General features: G+C 43.5%; 1 protein-coding gene across 1 annotated transcript in view; it reads right to left on the minus strand.

Annotated features, from left to right (window-relative positions):
• Positions 1–415: 415 nt before the first annotated feature.
• tmprss15 (transmembrane serine protease 15) overlaps positions 416–20135 on the minus strand; it is a 97771-nt gene continuing 78051 nt past the window's right edge. Inside the window, exons 16-22 of the mRNA XM_072262179.1 lie at positions 19315–19447; positions 18505–18578; positions 11772–11946; positions 8458–8639; positions 7333–7428; positions 3103–3242; positions 416–571 (exon numbers count right to left, since the gene is read on the minus strand). Coding sequence (XP_072118280.1) covers positions 416–571; positions 3103–3242; positions 7333–7428; positions 8458–8639; positions 11772–11946; positions 18505–18578; positions 19315–19447 — 956 coding nt within the window. The remainder of the gene's footprint in view (positions 572–3102; positions 3243–7332; positions 7429–8457; positions 8640–11771; positions 11947–18504; positions 18579–19314; positions 19448–20135) is intronic.

Genomic DNA, 20135 nt, shown 5'->3' on the forward strand with positions numbered 1-20135 from the left:
CAACAGTTGTTCACAAAAGAGCATCCTGTAAGGCACAACAAGCCAAACCTTGAAGTGAATGAGCCATGGTAGCAGAAGACCATGTACATACACTGAGTGGCCACCCTCTTAGATATAGGAGGTAACTGATGGACTGGTCACTGAGTTTATAATTTATCAATTCAGCATGAAACAGTTTGAAAAGAAAGAAATACCCTTTGAATTAATTACTGTTTGTCCAACTGTGCTAAGGCCCACTTTCAGCATTTAGTACATTCCTGTAAAATTCCTTTTACTGCTGTTTTGATGCGTTTCGAAGTAACAGCTTCAAGTTAATGGGTCAAGGGGGTGGTGCAAGTACATTCACCAATGAAAATTAAAATGATTCAGCGTTGAGGCAAACTCCAAACTTTCTCCACAGTACTCAGAGGTGGGTTTAAATAAGGAACTCCTGTATCCAGTCAACGAATTCCGTGACTCGGGCGTAGACCCCTGGGCTCTCGGGCAGCCCACATCCGTGCCCAAACGATGTCACTCCAGCCAGAAACCACTGACTGTCTTGTTTACAGATGAGGGGTCCTCCAGAATCTCCCTAAATGAAAAAGACTTGTATTTATATAGAGCCTTGCCAAGTCTCTCAGCCTGAACCTCAACTGCTTTGCATACAGCAAGTTAGTTTTGATATGTCACTGTTGTTACACTGACAAACAGTAAATTTATTAATTGATAAGAACAGTGATGGTTGACCAGTTTTGTAAATGATGGGACAATGCCCCAATAAAAGGAATTTCTTGCATTACTATGCTGATTTCATGTCACTTTGTATGCTTATCCACAGTCATAGTACAGAGAGGAACAGGCCCTTCAATGCACAATGTCGTGCCAAATTAAATTAGTAATCAAATGGCCAACTAAACTAATCTCTTCTGCCAACACAACGTCCATATCTTTCCATTTTCCTCACATTCATGTGCCTATCTAAACATCTCTTAAAAGTCCCGAATGTATCTGGCTCTGCTGCCATCCTAATTAGCACATCCCACCGTTCTCTGTGACCCTCACATCTCCTTTGAAATTACCCCCCTCACCTGAAATGCATGCCCTCTGGTTTAGACATGTCAAACCTGGGTAAAAAAGATACGCCCTGTCTACTCCCTCTGATAATCTTATAAACCTCTATCAGATCTCCCCTCAGCCTTCGCTGCTCCAGAGAAAACAACCCAAGTTTGTCCCACTTCTCATCGTAGCACATGCCCTCTAATCCAAGCAACATCCTGGTAAAGCTCTTCTGCACCCGCTTCAAAGCCTCGACACCCTTCCTACAGTGAAATGGCCTGAACTGAATCTAATGGACTCAGAGTTGGACAACACAGAAACAGGCCATTCAGTTCAGCACGTCCAGTCTGACCATTTCACTTATCTACACTTGTCCCATTTACCTGCACTTGGTCACAGGGTCCCCACACTAATCACGCTTGCCTACATTAGGACCATATCGTTTAATGCCTCTCAATTTAAGTGCCTGCCTAAATGCCTCCTAAACATAGCCAAGCCCGCACCTTCCCTCCATCTGCCGCAACAGGCAGGATTTCCTGGTGGCCACCTATTTTAATTCTCTTCCCATTCCCACTCTGACATGTTGGTATACGGCCTCCTCTGCTGCTATGATGAGGCCACTGACAGGTTGGAGGAGCAACACCTCATATTCTGTTTGTGTAGCCTCCCACCTGACGGCATGAACATTGTTTTTTCTCATTTCCAGTAATTTCTCCTCCCTCGCCTTTTTGTATTTTTTCATTCCTGTTCTGGCTCCCCTCTTTCCTCTTGTCTTCTCCTCACCTGCCTATCACCCTCCTCCAGTGCCCCTTCGCCTTTCCTTTCTCCCATGGTCCAGCCTCCTCTCCTTTAACATTCCTTCTTCTTCAGCCATTTACCTCTTCCACCTATCACCTCCCAGCTTTTCATTTCATCCCTCTCCCCTGGCTTCCTACCTTCCCCCTCACCCGACTTCACTTGTCAACTGCCAGCTTGTACTCCTTCCCCTTCCTCTACCGTCTTATTCTGGCTTCCTCCCCCTTTCTTTCCAGTTCAGATGAAGGGTCCTGGCCTGAAATGTCAACATTTTATCCCTTTTATCTGAGGCACACCCACCAAGGATGCCAAATTTGTTGCCACTGAAGCAAATTACTGTGACTGTGCTGAGTTGGAGGAGTTGCAGAAATGGGATTTGAAGATAAAAGTCTCAGCCTAAAATGATGATTGTTTATTCCTTTCCATAGATGCTGACTGTTCTGCTGAGTTCCTCCACCATTTTATGTGTTACTCTGGATTTCCAACATCTGCAGAATCTCTTTTGCTTGGGACTTGAAAAACATTCTTTTGGCATTCAGATTTGGAATCCTTTTAAAAACTCAGCATAGTAGACTATTGTGTACATAATATCATGTTCAACATAGTAGAACATGATTATGGACACACTTTGCAGAGATTATCTAGGGTGACAATTTTTTCAGTATTAGGGCCATACGACAAAGGAGTCGAATAAGGCCATTTGGCTCATTGTGTCTGTTCTGTCATTTGATCATGGCTGATTTATTTCCCTGTTGATCTCATTCGCCTGCCTTCTTCCTGTAATGTTTTGACACCCTGATGAATCAAATTCCAGTCAATCTCTGCTTTAAATTTGCCCAGTAATTTGGCCTCCACAACTGTCTGTAGCAATAAGTTCCACAGATTCGCCTCCTTTTATCTAAAGGAATTCCTTCTCCTCTCTGTTCTAAAGGGACATCTTTGCATTCTGAGTCTGTGCTCTCTGGTCCTAGGCTTGCCCACTACTGGAAACATGCTCTCTACATCTACTCTGTCTAGGCCTTTCAACATTTGGTAGGTTTCAATGTGATTTCCCCCCTTTCTTCAAAACCTTCACCAGTGGCAAAAAGAATGTCTCTCAAGGAATGAGTACAGAAAAAGATTTGAGGCCTGCATTGATCAGCCAATCTAATTAGCCCCATCTGCTTGCGCATGGTCCATACTTCCTCAGTTTCCTACTTACTCCTTGCCTGCACCTGCTCCTGTCCTCTTGGGTCTACTTTCTCACCAGTGGCTGATGTTGAGCACATTTACCTGGCAGGTGTCTATACCTCCTTTAGAATAACCAGCACACATCATGTTTTGTGTAATGTTATACTGCATCAAATTTTCCTGGCACTTTTCATTGGTTACGAGAGGAACCTCTGCCTCCTGAAGGAAAAGTGAAGCTGGACCTGATGGAAAGACCAATTAAATACATATGGTTAAGAAAGGAAAGAAATTCAAGCATGCACAGAATCATGAAATGATCAAGAATAGGCCATATTGGTTTTAAGTGTTTCTAGCCATCCATCTGTTTAACTACACTCTCCTGTTTGGTATTTACACTTAGTTACCCAATAAAGTAGCCACTGAGTGTACGTTCATGGTCTTCTGCTGTTGTTGCCCACCTACTTCAAGGTTGGACGTGTTGTGCATTCAGAGAGATTCTTCTGCACACCACTGTTGTAATGTGTGGTTATTTGAGTTATGGTCACCTTCCTGTCAACCTGAACCAGTCTGCTCTGACTTCCTTCATTAACAAGACAGCTGCCGCTCACTGGATGTTCTGTTTCTCGCACAATTCTCTGTAAAGTCTAAAGACTATTGTGCGTGAAAAACCCAGGAGATCTGCAGTTTTTGAGATACTCAAACCACCCTGTCTGACACCAGCAATCATTTCACTTAAGCCTGATTTATACTTCTGTGTCAAATGTACGCCATAGGTATTGCGTACCCTACAGCGTACCCTACGCCGTAGAGTGACGTGCACCTCCCCAAAAAAGTAACTCACACGTCGCAGCACGCAGACTGCAACAACTGTGATTGGTCTGCTTGGTAGCATCGCATTTCCTCCTACGCATTTCTGGTTGCTTTTCTCCGCCATGACTGTACACTGATGCAAAAAAAATGGTTGGAGACGATGAACCAAATCGCCAAATCTACCTGCTGACATCTGAAAATATTTGAAATGCATCTCCTCGTCCATGTCTCTCACAAAGAAACTCAACACAGTGGCATAGAAACCCCCCCGCCAACTAGCGTTTTGGCAGTGAATTGCAGAGCAACGCAGACACAGCTATGCGTGCTCGCTATGGAGTAGGGCTACACAGAAGTATAAATCAGGGCTACGGCATAGCCCGTAAGCACAAGTATAATCAGGCTTTAGACCACATTAGTCTCCCACTGTGATGTATGGTCTTAACCTCTTGACCCTGTCTGTATGCTTTTCTGCATTGAGTTGCTGCCACATGATTGGCCAACTAGATATTTACATTCATGAACAGTGGTACAGGTTAACCTAATAAAATGGCTGATGAGTGTATACTCCAAAAGTCTTCTGCTTACGCTAGCAACTGATCAATTTCTTTTCTGGGGTCTGGTTTGAATGTTATTTTGGTAATAGTTTGCAAATTTCATTTTCTCGTCGTCCTCTTCACAAGAGGTTTCTCAATGCTGGCTTAATTTTTGTTGCCTATTGTCTGTCAACAACATTGTGAATGAGAGCAGTTGAAATTCAATGGGGTGAAGTTCAAGTTCAGTTTATTGCCATTCAACCATGCACATATATACCACCAAACAAAACAATGATCTTCTGGAACCAAGGTGCACAACACAGTACATATAACTCACAGACATAGCACATAAAGTTACATTACCATGAATAAATTAACAAGTAATAATACACGTACAAGTACATAATACACGTAAAAAGTACAATGCTACTGGTGCCTCACACATGACGAAACCCGGTGGTGGCAGGGAGATCAGTTGTCTCACAGCATCGGGGAAGAAGCTGCTTCCCATCCTATCAATTCCTGTTCTAATGCTACAGTGCAGCCTATGCGATGATAGGGGTCAAAGGGATTGTTGGGCAGATGGGAGGGATCATTGACAATGCTAAAGGTTCTGCGTGTACAGTGGTCCTGATACTGTAAGTATCTTTGGTGGGTGGAAGAGAGACCCCGATGATCCTACCATCTGTCCTTGCAATCCTTTGTGGTCAGATGTCTTGCATACCAGACAGTGATACAGCTGGTCAGGATACTCAACGGTGCTCCTGTAAAAATTAGTTAGAATGGGAGGTGGCGTTGAGAGACTCGGTGAGATCGTCCATTAGGTGCACTCCCATAAACTTAGTGCTCCTAACTCTCTCCACAGAGAAGCCATGTATGTGCAGGGAGGAGTGGTCAGCCTGCACACATTGCAACTCAAGTTGTGCTCACACCTTTCCAGCAGCCGTTCCACCTCCTCTCTGTATGCTGTCTCAGCATCATTGTCAATGATGCCACCAGCTGCTGTGCCATCAGTGAATGATGTACTTTAATTCATTTATTAGAGATACAGCATGGAGTAGACCCTTTCAGCTCTTCGAGCCACACTGCTCTAGCAACCTTTGACAAACCTGATTAAACCTCTCAATAGACAATAGATAATAGGTGCAGGAGTAGGCCATTCAGCCCTTCGAGCCAGCACTACCATTCACTGTGATCATGGCTAATCATCCACAATCAGTACCCTTTTCCTGCCTTCTCCCCATATCCCTTGACTCCACTATCTTTAAGAGCTCTATCTAACTCTTTCTTGAAAGAATCCAGAGAATTGGCCTCCACTGCCTTCTGAGGCAGAGCATTCCCACAGAACCACAACCCTCTGTGTGAAAAAGTTTTTGCTCAACTCCGTTCTAAATGGTCTACCCCTTATTCTTAAACTGTGGCCTGTGGTTCTGGACTCCCCCAACATCGGGAACATGTTTCCTGCCTCTAGCGTGTCCAATCCCTTAATAATCTTATACGTTTCAATCAGATCCCCTCTCATCCTTCTAAATTCCAGTGTATACAAGCCCAGTCACTCCAATCTTTCAATATATGACAGTCCTAATCATGGGACAATTTACAGTGACTAATTAACCTACTCCGTACTTCCTTGGACCATGAGAGGAAACCGGAGCACCTGGGGAAAGCCCACGATTTCCATGGGAAGGACAAAGAGACTCATTACATATTGCACCAAAATTGAACTCTGAAATATGGAATGTCTTGAGCTGTAACAGTGTGACTCAGCAGTGTTACGTAAGCAATATACTTCTGAATCAGTATGATCTGGGATTGAACCAATAGGACTGTCATGAAGTTCTGATTAAGGGAACTTTGATTTGAGGGAATGCTGTTAATACTGCCCATACACAATTACTGGTCGGCAAGAAGTAATAGATCGTATCCTGCATAAAGTTATAAAGAAAGTATATTTACCAATTTCAACTTTATCAAACAATTAATGGGGCAAAGAAAAGAAAAGGGCCTATTACAGTTAAATCAGTCCAATGTACACATAACGTTGGATCTCAAACTGGAGAATTTGGGGGTGTATCCCTTACTCATGCACTGGAGCCCCGGTCAGTGTGAAAGTACACACCACAAATCAAACTTCTCTCAAAGTCCATCTCAAACAACCTGGCTCTCACTCAGGAGTACAGTGCTATCCTCCTTGGAGTCTTCATCTACTCAAAGCACTCTTTCCAAAAGCATTCTGTGGAATCTTCCCTTGTGTAGCTCCACCAAAAAAGGCAAACTGGACTACTGTCCATCACAAGTTTCTCTCCACCCAGCCCTCTCTAGAACCTTCTCCCATCCCACCATGCTGATTGGCTGGCACAACATTCTTAAGTTGAACAACAGGACTTCCACAATGACCAAGATGCTTTACAGGATAAATAAGATTATTTAACCACTTTAATAACTTCCTGATATATTGCTTGATCTATTCGCTACTCTAGTACCAATCTTTTCCGATGCAAGGTCTTTACTGAAATGCTGACAGTGTTTGCTCGTGGGAGTAAGCTGGATGGTATTCATCTGTGGCTGCGCTTGCACAAGATGAGAAACTGCTGCGTGCTTGCTCTTGCAGAAACCTGGCTCCAGGACAACATCCATGCACCATCAATCTACGGGACATGCCACTCACAGACTTGGGCTACATTATTATATCTTTTAATATTTTTGTAACTGTATGTTTTTATGCAGTCATAACTACATACACTCTAGGTGCTGTGAGTTGTGTGTGACTGTTGGTACTGTGTTTTTCACCAGAGGAACGCTGTTTCATTTGGCTGTATTTATTAGTATGGCTGAGTGACAATTAAACTTGAACTTGACAATTCCTTTCCTCCCACAGGATCTGAAGAGTTCCACCAGCAGACTGATTTGTTACACGTCATCAGAGATCCCTGCCTGATCTCAAGGGCACAGCCTCTCTTGCCTTGGGTTACTCACTCTATGTACTTACCACCTTGATTCACTGCACCCCAGCCAGCGATGGAACACATCATTCCCGGGGAGAAATGTTGCTTCCTGTCTGGGAGGCAAGCCGGTTGGATGTACTCTGGAAAAAAAAGTCTTGTTAGCAATCACAGCCTCTGCTGTTGCAACTGAAGGGTTACAGGCTTGCAGTACCTACTGGAGTACAGGTGAGGAGTTAGTTTCCTCATCTGCTATCAAAGCTGGCCTCAAGTCTTGGACATCTTCGACTTAACTAGAGTTAAAACATTAACTCTTTTACTCTCTCCACTGTTTCCAAGAGTTTCTTTTTTAATATTTTTGTAAAGATTAGTTTCACGTACATCAAAACATACAGTGACAAGTATCATTTTCCAGGAATGAAAGGGTTATCATATGAACTGTCATTGATGGCTTTGGGCCTGTAATCACTGAAATTTAGAAGAATGAGGGGGAATCTCATTGAAACCTATCAAATGTTGAAAGGCCTAGATAGAATGGATGTGAAGGCAATGCTTCTTTTTTGTGAAAGTCTAGGATTAGAAGGCACAGCCTCAAAATAGAGGGACGTCCATTTGGAACAGAGATGACGAGAAATTTCTTTAGCTAGATGGGGCTGAATCTATGGAATTTGTTACCACAGGCAGCTGTGGGGTCAGGTTAAGGTAGAGGTTAATAGGTTCTTGAATAGTCAGGGCACGAAAAGTTATGAGGAGAAGGCAGGATAATGGGGTTGAGAGGGAAATGGATCAGCCATGATGAAATGGTGAAGCCGACTCCATGGGCTTAATTCTGCTCCTATGTCTCGTGATCTTATGGTTTTATTTGCATTGACAACCAACTCAGTTACTCAGTCTGAAATAGGCTGGGGCCAGCTTGCAAGTGTTGCCACGCTTCAGGTCTACAACTAAATAAGCCCAAACCGTATGTCTTTGGAATGTGGGAGGAAACTGGAGCATCCAGAGGAAACCCACACGGTCACGGAGAGAACGTACGAACTCCTTACGGACAACAGAGGCACTGAACCTGGACCACCAGTGCTGTTATCGCGTTATGCTAACCACTATTGCCCATCCAAGTAGCTCCCTCAGTCCCTGCCTGTAGCTCTTACAGAGGTCTGAATGCAGGACTTTACCTGTGTAGTTTACAGGGGATTCCAAGTGCATCAAGGCAATGTCACTGTTCTTTGTCCTTTTATTGTAATGAGGGTTTATCAGGATATAATCGATCAGTTGGACCCGGGTCTGGGGGTATGTGAGATTCATTTGGTTGTGGAGACCCAACACTGCCTTCCACCATGAGGGCATGAGGTTCCTCCTGAAAAGCAATAAGAAACTTCGAGTCAGCTATCTATTCCAGTCAACACCGCAGTGATGGGACTCGGGATAGGACGGATGGTAAAAAAGTCAAGTTTTTTGAAAGCTTCCCAGTACATCAGATTCTCATTTTTGGTCTATTATATGCCCTCTCTTTGGCTTTTATCTTGGCTTTCACTTCTCCTGCTAGCCATTGTTGTGTCATCTTTCCTTTAGAATATTTCTTCCTCTTTAGAATGTATATATCCTGTGCCTTTTGAATTGTTTCTAGAAATTCCAGCCATTGTTACTTTGCTGTCATCCCTTCCAATGTTTATTTCCAATCAATTCTGCCCAACTCTGTCTCTTCTGCCTTTACTCCACTGTAATACTGATACATCTGACTTCAGCTTCTCCTCCTCAAATTTCAGGGAGAATGCAATCATATTATGATCACTTGCTCCTAACAGATCTTTAACTTTAAGCTCTCTGATCAATTCTCATTCATTGCACAACAACCAATCCAGAATATCTGATCCCCTACTAATCTCAGCTGCTCTAGAAATCTCTCTCATAGGCACACTAGAAATTACTCCTCTTCAGCATCAATCTGATTTTCCCAATCTACATGCATATTTAAGTCCTCCATGACTATTGTAACATTGCCCTTTTGGCATGCATTTTCTATCTCCCTTTGTAATTTGTAGGCCACATCGGTGCTACTGTTCAGGGGTCTGTATACAACTTCCATTAAGGTCTTTTTACCCTTGCAGTTCCTTAGCTCTATCCACAATGATTCAACACCTTCCGTTCCTATGTCACCTCTTTCTAATGATTTCATTTCATTTTTTACCAACAGAGCAACACCACCCCCTCTGCCTTCCTGCCTGTCCTTTTGATATAATGTGTATCCTTGGACATTAAGCTCCCAGTTATAATCTTCTTTTAGCCATGATTCAGTGATGCCTACAACATCATACCTGCCAATCGCTAACTATGCTACAAGTTCATCTACCTTATTCTGCATACTGTGCGCATTCAGATATACAGCTTCAGTCCTGTATTCACCCTTTTTGATTTTGTCCACCTTTTACATTGCATCCGGTTGACTGTCCTCTCAACATCCTCTCCTCACTACACGTTGGCTCAGTTCAAACCAACTACTTCATCTTCAGCACTACTATCCACAGTTTCTATGATACTTCTTCCATTGAAATATATGCAGCTCTAGACAGTAGTCTCACCATGCTCAATCTTATGATTCCTAACTTTGTCTGAGGTCTTACCAACATCTTCCTCCACAATCTCTCCATGAACTGTTCTGGCAGTCCGGTTCCCATCCCCCTGCAACTCTAGTTTACACCCCACCATGCAACAGAGAAAAAGATGTATATTGTATACATTTCTCTGACACTGAATATACCTATTGAACCTACTGAACATTAACAAACCTTCCTGCTAGATTATTCGTCCCTTCTAATTCAGCTGCAAACCACCCCTTCTGTCCCACCTTCCCTGGAAGGGAGAGTCCAATGATCCAAAAATATTATTCCCTCTCTCCTACACCAACCCCTTAGCCACATATCAAACTATATAATCTTCCTAATTCTGGCCTCTTTAACATCTGGCACAGGTAACAATGCTGAGATCACAACCCTGGAGGTCGATCTTTAACTTAGCACCTGAACTCCCTACACAGAGCCTCGTCACTCATCCTACCCATGTCATTGGTAGCTACATGGAGCACGACTTCAGCTGGTTCACCCTCCCACTTAAGAATTCTGAGGACTCAATTTGAGATTTCCTGCACCCTGACACCTGGGAAGCAACATACCATCCGGGAATTTCAAACTCACCGACAGAACATCCTGTTCATTCCCCTAACTAACGAATCCCCTATCACCACTGTGTGCCTCTTTTTCCCTATTTCCCTTCTGAGCCATAGAACCAGACTCAGTGCCAGAAACCTGACCACTGTGACTTTCCCCTGTTAGATCATCTCCCACAATGTATCCAAAGTGATATACCTGTTGTTCAGGGGGATGGCCACAGGGGTACTCTGCACTGGCTCCTTAACCCCTATCCCCTTTCTGATTGTCACCCAGTTTCCTGTATCCTGCTTTCCTGTGTACTAACTCAGTGCATTGATAGTAAGTTGGTAAATAGGTTTATTTTTGTCTGTGAAAGCCTTGTCTTACATATTGTCCGGACAGATCAATTCATTACGCAGTATATTGAGGAGGTACAAGGTGAAACAGTTACAGAGAAAATTCAGTTTAGCTTGGCAATAAGATATAAGATCATAATGATTGTGAAATCGAAACTCCATCTCATTGTACAAGGAGACCATTATATATTTTAATAATAGTGGGGTAGAAGCTGCCCTTTAACCTGGTTGTACATGTTTTCATGATTTTATATCTCCTGAAGATGTCACAACTATGGATGCTGCTGCAGGGTCCAGGTGCCAGAGCAGATGAGCTGCGTGACAGGTTTGACAATCGCTCTCGTAAGTATGTAGGTTCTAGCTGATTACTGTTTCATTATGGTGATGTTTAACTCCTTTATCTTTGAGACTTGTCCAAAAGCACAGCAACATTTATGCTTCCTGCTTACCCTCATTTTTGTCCGGAAAAGAAGTTGACCATTTCGACTGATGATGTAAAGGAACGTTATTCATTTAGTATTTAGTTATTACTTCCAGCCAGAGTGTTGGTGTTAACTTTCAGTTTGAGGGTTGTAGTTAATGGCCTAGTGTTTATTGTTTTTTTCTTTTCCTTTCAATTCTACAACAGATCTCATTAAAGTCAATGAAATGTCAACCCACTCCAGTGTTTCTGTCTCTCTCTGCACTTGGGTCTTATCCAAATGTTTTGACAGGAGGGGGGTGAAGAGAGAATATTATATGATCTGTATGGATAGCACACAAAACAGTTTTTCACTGTACCTCAGTGCGGGCGACAATAATAAACCAACTCACTCTTTTGGGGTGGCATCCTTGTTCTTGCTTCATACGCTAGTGTTTGAGTTTCTGTATGAGGTCTGGATTTCTCTGCGATCCTTTCTCACTGATAATGTGCATCAGCCATTTCAAGGACTCTCTCATGGAGCTGGCCGATTGATTACAACAACACTGAAGGAAGGGATGTCTTACCCATATACACAGTGGGCTGCAGAAACAATCCACTGCCTGCTGACCAGAGTGGCTCCACACACGTGTCTACTGTTAAACTGAAGGGACACAATCCATGGCCAAGAGCCTTCTTTCGCGTCCTTACCACCAATGACCCTCTCGGCATTCGCCTGTGGCACCAGCACCCTCCCACAAGCTGAAGGGGAAAAATTACAGAATTGTGTATTACAGCATAGAAACACGAACTTCAGCCCAACCCATCTACGCCAAAGATCAGAGAACATAATGTACAGCTCAGGTGCAGAATGTGGCCATTCAGTCCATCGTGAGGGCTGCACCATACAATCATGGCTGATTTTTTTTAACCCTATTCTCCAGCTTTCTCTCTATAACCCTTAATCCCCTTATCAATCAAAAAACAATTAATCTTTACCTTAAGTACATTCAGTGACAAACCTTCATGGCAACAAATACAACAGACTCACAACTGTCTGGTTGAAGAATTGCTAACCAAGTTACCCTTCTAACCTAGTCCCATCAGCCTGTGCTTGGTCCATTTCCCTCTAACCATTTCCTATATAAGAAGTAGTGGGTACGACCCAATCTATCAGGGGTAAAGCCCTCCCAGCCATTGAGAACATCTATAGGAAGCATTGTCACAGGAAAGCAGTATTCATATTCAGGGACCCCCACCAGCCGGGATATGCTCTGTTCTCACTGCTGATATCAGGAAGAAGGTACAGGAGCCTTAGGACCCACACCACCATGTTCAGGAACGGTTATTGCCCTTCAATCATTAGGGAATAACCTCACTCAACTTCACTTGCCCCATCATTGAAATGTTCCCCTAAACTACGGACTCACTTTCAAGGACTCTTCATCTCATGTTCTCAATATTTATTGCTTATTTATTGATATTATTATTTCATCTTTTTGCATTTGCACAGTTTGTTGTCTTCTGCACTCTGGCTGAAAGCCCTGGTTTGGTGGTTGTTCATTGATCCTGTTATAGTCACTATTCTATAGACTAGTTGAGTATGCCCACAAGAAAATGAATCTCAAGGTTGTATATGGTGACTGTGGGCACATGGCCAAGTGATTAAGTCATTCCACTAGCGATCTGAAGGTTGTGAGTTGGAGCCCCAGCCGAGGCAGCATGTTGTGTCTTTGAGCAAGGCACTTAACCACACAGTGCTCTGCGATGACACCGGTGCCAAACTGTATCGGCCCTTGCTCTTCCTTTGGACAACACTGGTGTCGTGGAGAGGGGTCTCCGGTCTTCCATACAACCTTGCCCAGGCCTGCGCCCTGGAGAGTGAAGACTTTCCAGGCGCAGATCCATGGTGTCGCAGAACTAACGGATGCCTTAAATAAATTAAAAATATGGTGACAGATATGTACTTTGATAATAAATTGAATTTTAACTTTGAACTTTGAACAAGTGACTCCTAACTATTGTTATTGTACGTACCTAGCTCAACCATTTCCACTGGCAGCTTGTTCCATCTCCCTACAATCATCTATATGAAGAAGTTGCCCCTCGAGCCCTTTTAAATCTTTATCTTCTCACCTTAAACTTATGTTTTCTGGTTTTTGATTCTCTTTCCCTGAGAAAAAGACTGTGTACATTCATCCTATCTGTGCCCCTCATGATTTTATACACCTATTAGGTCACCCCTCAGTACCCTATTCTCCAAGAAAAACAGTGCCAGCCTGTCCAGCCTCCCTCTTTAATGTGTGCCCTCAAGTCCTGGCAATGTTCTTATAACTCTTCCTATGGCTTCAACTGAAAAGCACAAGAGATGTTCCCAGCAAAATAACATTCTGAAGAAATTTAACGAGGTAAATCCTGAGGAATTATTTTCTAATATCAATAACAATATGTACCATTACTTCTGGCTGCTCACACTCCTCCTTTAGAATGCTGTGCACCCGATCTGAAACATTCCTGAGCCTGGCACCTGGGAGGCAACACACCATCTGAGTGTCTCTTCCGCATCACAGAATTTTCTATCAGCTCTTCTAACTGTGAAATCCCCTATCACTTCTGTGCTCATTTTCTCCCCTCACTTCCCTTCTGAGTCACAGAGCCAAACTCAGTGCCAGGGACCCAGTTGCTCCGCTTCCCCTGGGAGGCCATTCCCCTCAACATTTTCCAAAGTGGTATACATTATCGAGAATGCCCCTTGATAGGGTTGTAACCCGTCAGAACGTTATACCCTGAGGAGCTGTAGAGGCCAAGTCACAGAACAGTACAGAAACAGGTCCTTCAGCCCATCATGGCTGTGCTGACAATGATACTAATTAAAAGTACAATTTTCTGCCTGTATTCTTGTATTCTCTGCCTGTTCATGGGCCAAACAAAATGCCTCATAATTGTTGCTGTCGTAACTGCTGTCATGGTACCATGATCTGGGTTAAAAAAAAATGTCCCGATCCATTGAGCTCCTCCAGCAGCTGTTGCTTTTTTTTTGTGATAAATAGATGTAATCTTTAGCTAAACACATTGGGATTCTGAAGTCGCTGGAAATTCAAAGACAACATGCACAAAATGCCGGAGGAACTCAGGAGGTCAGTGGAATACGGCGTCAGATGAACAGTCACTGTTTTGGGCTGATCCCCCTCATCAGGACTGGAAAGGAAGGAGACTGAAGCCAGGGCAAGAAAGCTCTGACAAGGATTGAAGTACAAGCTGGCAGGTGAGAGGTGAGACCAGGTGAGGGGGAAGGTGAGAGGGTGGGGAGGGGAGAAGATGGGAGGTGATTGATGGAAGAGGTGAAGGGCTAAAGCTACAGGCTGAAGCCCATCAGATTCCTTCTTTTTCTTTAGCCCTTTACCTCTTCCACATGGCCAATCAAGTCTGCTCTGCCATTCCATCATGGCTGATTTATTACCGGTCTCAACCATGTAACCTCTGACTCCCTCACAAATCAAGAACCTGTCAGCCTCCAATTTCAATATACCCACTGACCTGGCCTTCAGAGCCATCTATGGCAATGAATTCCACAGATTCACAATCCTCTGGTAAAGAAAATTCTCCTCTTCTCTGTAGTAACTGAACTTCCATCTACTATGAGGCTGTGCCCTCTGGTCCTAGAATTCCCCACTAGAGGAAACATCCTCTTCACATGCACTCTATATAGGCCTTTCAATACTTGATAGGATTCAATGAGATCCCCCCCTCATTTTTCTAAACTCCAGTGAGTAAAGACCCATACATGCTCCTCATACATTAACCCTTTTATTCCCAGGATCATTCTCCTGAACTCTTCTCTGGACCCTCTCCAGCACCGCACATCCTTTCATAGATAAGAGCCCCAGAACTTCTCAGAATCATAGAATCGTGGAAACATATAGCATGGCAACAGGCTACTCAGTCCTGCTTGTCCATGCCAACCAACAGGGCTGTATTAATCCCGTGCCCCAGCACCTTGCTTGCACCCTTGCAATCCTAAGGGATTCAAGACTTTTTTGAGACACTTCTTAAATGCTGAGAGTGACAGAACTGCAACCAGTCTCTCAGGTTCTGCATTCAGGGTACTCAACACTCTCAGGGTGAAGAAGGTCCCTTTCAGATATACAAGACGATCAGAAGCAGAAATCAGGTGCATAATCGGAGACTTCTTCCCAGGGCGGTAAAGTCATATATAAAGGCATATACCACCTGGGGGCATAAGGTTAAGGTGAGTGGAGGAAGGTATAGGGGCGATGTCAGAGATAGTTTTTTTTTACAATGATAGATGAGAGTGGTGGGTGCATGGAACACCTTACAAGAGATGGTGGTAGAGGTAGATACATACGGGACATTTAAAAACTCTTAGACAGGCACATGGATGACAGAGAAATGGAGGGCTATGTGGGGGGGAAGAGTTAGATTGATCTTAGAGTAGGTTAAATGGATCAGCACAGCATTGTGGGCTGAATGGCCTGTACTATACTGTAGTGCTCTATGCTGTATCTGCCCTCTAAATCTTTTCCTCCTTAGTCTAAACAGATATCCTCCAATCAGTCTGTACTATCTATAGCTCCCATCATTAAATTAAATTAATTAATTTATTTAGAGATACAGCACAGTAACCGGTCCTTCTGGCTCAATGAACCTGTGCCACTCAGTTGAACCCTCATGTAATTCCCATACCTCAATCTTATCCTGTCTAAATTATAATGTTGAAATTGTACAAGGCATTGTTGAGGCCAAATTTGGAGTATTGTGTACAGTTTTGGTCACCGAATTATAGGAAAGATGTCAACAAAATAGAGAGAGAGTACAGAGAAGATTTACTAGAATGTTACCTGGGTTTCATCACCTAAGTTACAGAGAAAGGTTGAGCAAGTTGGGTCTTTATTCTTTGGAACGTAGAAGGTTGGGGAGGGGGGGACTTGATAGAGGTATTTAAAATTATGAGAAGGATAGATAGAGTTGATGTGGATAGGCTTTTTCCATTGAGAGTGGGGGAGATTCAAACAAGAGGACATGAGTTGAGAGTTAAAGGGCAAAAGTTTAGGGGAAACATGGGGGGAACTTCTTTACTCAGAGAGTGGCAGCTGTGTGGAACGAGCTTCCAGCAGAAGTGGTTGAGGCAGGTTTGATGTTGTCATTTAAAGTTAAATTGGACAACTATATGGACAGGAAAGGAATGGAGGGTTATGGGGTAAGTGCAGGTCGGTGGGACTAGGTGAGAGTAAGAGTTCAGCACGGACTAGAAGGGCCGAGATGGCCTGTTTCCGTGCTGTAATTGTTATATGGTTATATGGTTAAATTTCCTACCTTCCAGAGAGAGTCAGTCCCACTTCTCTGGTCTTTCCTTGTAACTAAATTGTTCCATGCCAGCATCTCCTCTGCACCCTCTGGAGTGCTGTCACATCCTCCAATAGTACAGTGATCAGAATCGAACACAATATTCCAGTTGTAATCTGACCAAGGTTTTATGAAGTTGCAGCTTAACTTCCCAAATCCAACTAATCAAAATCCGTATCCCAAACGCCTCCCTAACCACCTTATTTACTGTATCTACACACAAAATGCTGGAAGAACACGGCAAATCAGGCAGCATCTATGGAGAGGAGTAAACAGTTGACATTTTGGGCCAAGACCCTTCGTCAGAACTCGACTCGTAACATCAACTCTTTATTCCTCTCCATAGAGGCTGCCTGACTTGATGGGTTCCTCCGATACTTTGTCTGTGTTGATCTGGATTTCCAGCATCTGAGAAATTTCTTGTGTTCATGTTATCTATCTATATTGCCATCTTCAAGGATCTACAAACTTGTATGCCGGGGACTCTCAGTTCTTCAGTATTCCCTATTATCTTACCATTGTCTTAGCCTGTTTAATACTCCAATAATGCACCTCAAACTTGTCTAGATTAATCTGCCATCCTTCAGCCCAGTTCACCAACACACCAATATCTTTTTGTAGCAGAAGATTGCCATCCACATTATCATTACCCTTAAGAATGAGTCCCACTCTGAACCGGAATCTCTCAATGGGACAGTTTTACTTACGTTTCCTATTGCACTTCTGGTAAACAGTATAATTTGGGCACTTCTCACTGGAAGATAGAGAGACTTAATCACTTAATGCATCGTCACTTTTATTCTGTGCAAGCTAAGGGGAATTTAACTTCAGTCAATTAATTATCCTGGAATAAAAAGCCACAATCAATATCGGCGACCATAAAACAACTGAATTGAGCTTTGTAAATGCATCTGCTGTTTTAGACAGGGAAATATAATCCTTAGTCAGATAAAGCAAAATTGGAGCAATTTCAGAGCAATGTGGTTGAATCTTACCAGTGGTAGTAGTGTGATCACTCAAACCAAGTATGACATTCTCCTGAGGGGTTATTTCCTTAAAGGAGAGTGCCTATGCACGACTTTGTTTAATGTGGGGAGGCAGCCACCACATGGTCCTTAACAGATCGGGGTCAGGGTGCAGTGGCATGGAATACAAGACGATTGGGGGCCCTTCACTGCCGTTGTGATGTGTCATCATCTTCTGCCAGCTCCACCACTGAGGTTTTGGTTGGACTACTCTTTTGTCTGGAGCCTCCCACTTGGCTATGCTGCCATGGGTGACCCTACCAGGACCTAAGCTGCAGATGGGATCACTCTTGGGATCTCAGGAACCCACAAGCCTCTCCATCATGAGAAAGTGATGATGGTTGGACAAGGACCCTTACCAGATTCTGCTGTGACTCAGTTCAGTGCCCATTACAGAGGGGTAGTTAATGCTGGCCTTGTCTGTGATGCCTACATAATACCCTGGGTTGTTCTGGGTTTAGGGGACAGTTGGTACATCTGAGTGGGTAATTGGGTATATGGGCGAGTAAAGGGGTTTGTGTGGCTGTGTTTGCTCTGTCGCCGTTGTTCTGTTGTTGTCGTTGCTGCTGCTAGTTGTGTTGTTCTGATGAACACTGTGGACATGCTATGTTGGTGTCGGAAGGTGTGGAGATACTTGTAGGCTGCCGCCAGCACAGCCTCAGGTTGTATTGGTTGCTAATGCAAATGACTCATCTCCTGTACGTTCTGACATACATGTGATAAATAAATGAATCTGTCTCTGAGTAGATAAAAAGTAAGAAAGGTTGGACATATCTCAACTATTAATTCATTATCAATAAATCAGCACATCCACCCCACAACAGCACACCACCATCTTCTCAAGAACAATTACAGATAGGCAATAAATTTGATTCCCTCATCCCCTTGAAGATTTAAAAATATTTGAAATACCTCGGTATAAGATCTAAACCTCTGCTTGTATTAACCGCCAGTACAAAGGACCCATTGCTCAGGTCACGAATTGTTGATGTTTCATTGCTGTTTCTGTCGAGATGAAAAAGAAGTTTAAAATTAACGCTTCATATTTCCTACGACATAGGAGGAAGCTATTTGGCCCAGATTGATTCCTCTAAAACCATTCCCCACATATTTCTCTACAATAAACTCACATGCCTGTCAAATTCTAAACACAAGAGATTCTGCAGATGCTGGAAATCCAGAGCAACACACACACACACAATGCTGGAGGAAACTCAGCATCAGGCTGCATCTATGGAAATCAATAAACAGTCGATGTTTCAGGCTGAGAACCTTCATCTTGAGTCCCGATGAAGGGTCTTGACCTGAAACATCCACTGTTTATTCATTTTCCTAGATGCAGCCTGGCCTGTTAAGTTCTTCCGGCATTTGTGGGAGATTCTGCAGATGCTGAAAATCTTGGCAACCCACACAAAATGCTGAAGGAACTCAGCAGGTCAGGCAGCATCTAAGGAAAAGAATAAACAGTCGACAGTCCTGATACAGTACTGGAAGTCATAGATGCTGCCTGACCTGCTGAGTCCCTCCAGCACTTCGTGTGTGTTGTTATGGAGTGAATAAATAGGCAATGTTTCAGTCCAATTCCTCATGAAGGGTCCCAAAAGTCTTATGCTTGTGGAATAGAATACTTGACCTGATGAACTTTAAGGAAGCTGTAAGAAGCAAATCATTTTGTTGTATAGGAAAGCTACTAAAATAATCCCAGAAAACAAGGTGTTAATAAGGGGAATGTATGTCTTACCTGTAACCTAACAGCTGACATATGGAGTTTGACAATGTTTCTGTCCAATGGCCTGAACACACCGAACTCCACTCATTGTTTGTCTTGAACTGCACCAGCCCTTCACTGCTCTGAGAACCATTGAACAGACGCACTGCAATAGTGAACAAGAAGCCTTGTCTGTCATACAGGACAATGACCATTTTCAAAACCCTCCAGATGTTCTTCGATGTAGAAGACATTTCCCTCTGGCCATTGCGGTAGGAGAACCATGAAAACAGACAATTCTTGATGGAAACTGGGCAGGTTTCCATCTCTCTCATCCTATATGAGGTACACTCAAGACCACAGGAAATTGCACCATTGAACACACCTACAGGAGCGTTATCACAGGAAAGCAGCATCCATCATCAAGGACCCACACCATCCAGGCCATGCTCTCTTTTCACTGATGCCATGATAAAGGAAGATACAGGAGTCTCAGGACCCACACCACCAAGTTCAGGAACAGTTATTACCCCTCAACCATCAGGCTCTTGAACTAGAAGGGATAACTTCACTCAACTCCACTTGCCCCATTACTGAAATGTTCCCACACCAATGAACTCACTTTCAAGGACTCTTCATGTTCTTGATATTTATTGCTTATTTACTTATTGTTATTACTGCCTCCCTCACTTCCATCATTGAGGCCCCGCACGAATCTGTGGAGCTCCCTTCTGAGCGAAGGATCCCGGATCCCCTCTATAAATTGATCTCTTATCACCACCCTCTTATCGGTCACGGCATCAGGTGAGTGCTTCAGTATGTGTTGGCGCGTGGCCAAGTGGTTAAGTCATTCG

This window comes from Mobula birostris, chromosome 6, assembly GCF_030028105.1.
Source record: "Mobula birostris isolate sMobBir1 chromosome 6, sMobBir1.hap1, whole genome shotgun sequence".
In the NCBI taxonomy this organism is placed as follows: Eukaryota; Metazoa; Chordata; class Chondrichthyes; order Myliobatiformes; family Myliobatidae; genus Mobula; species Mobula birostris.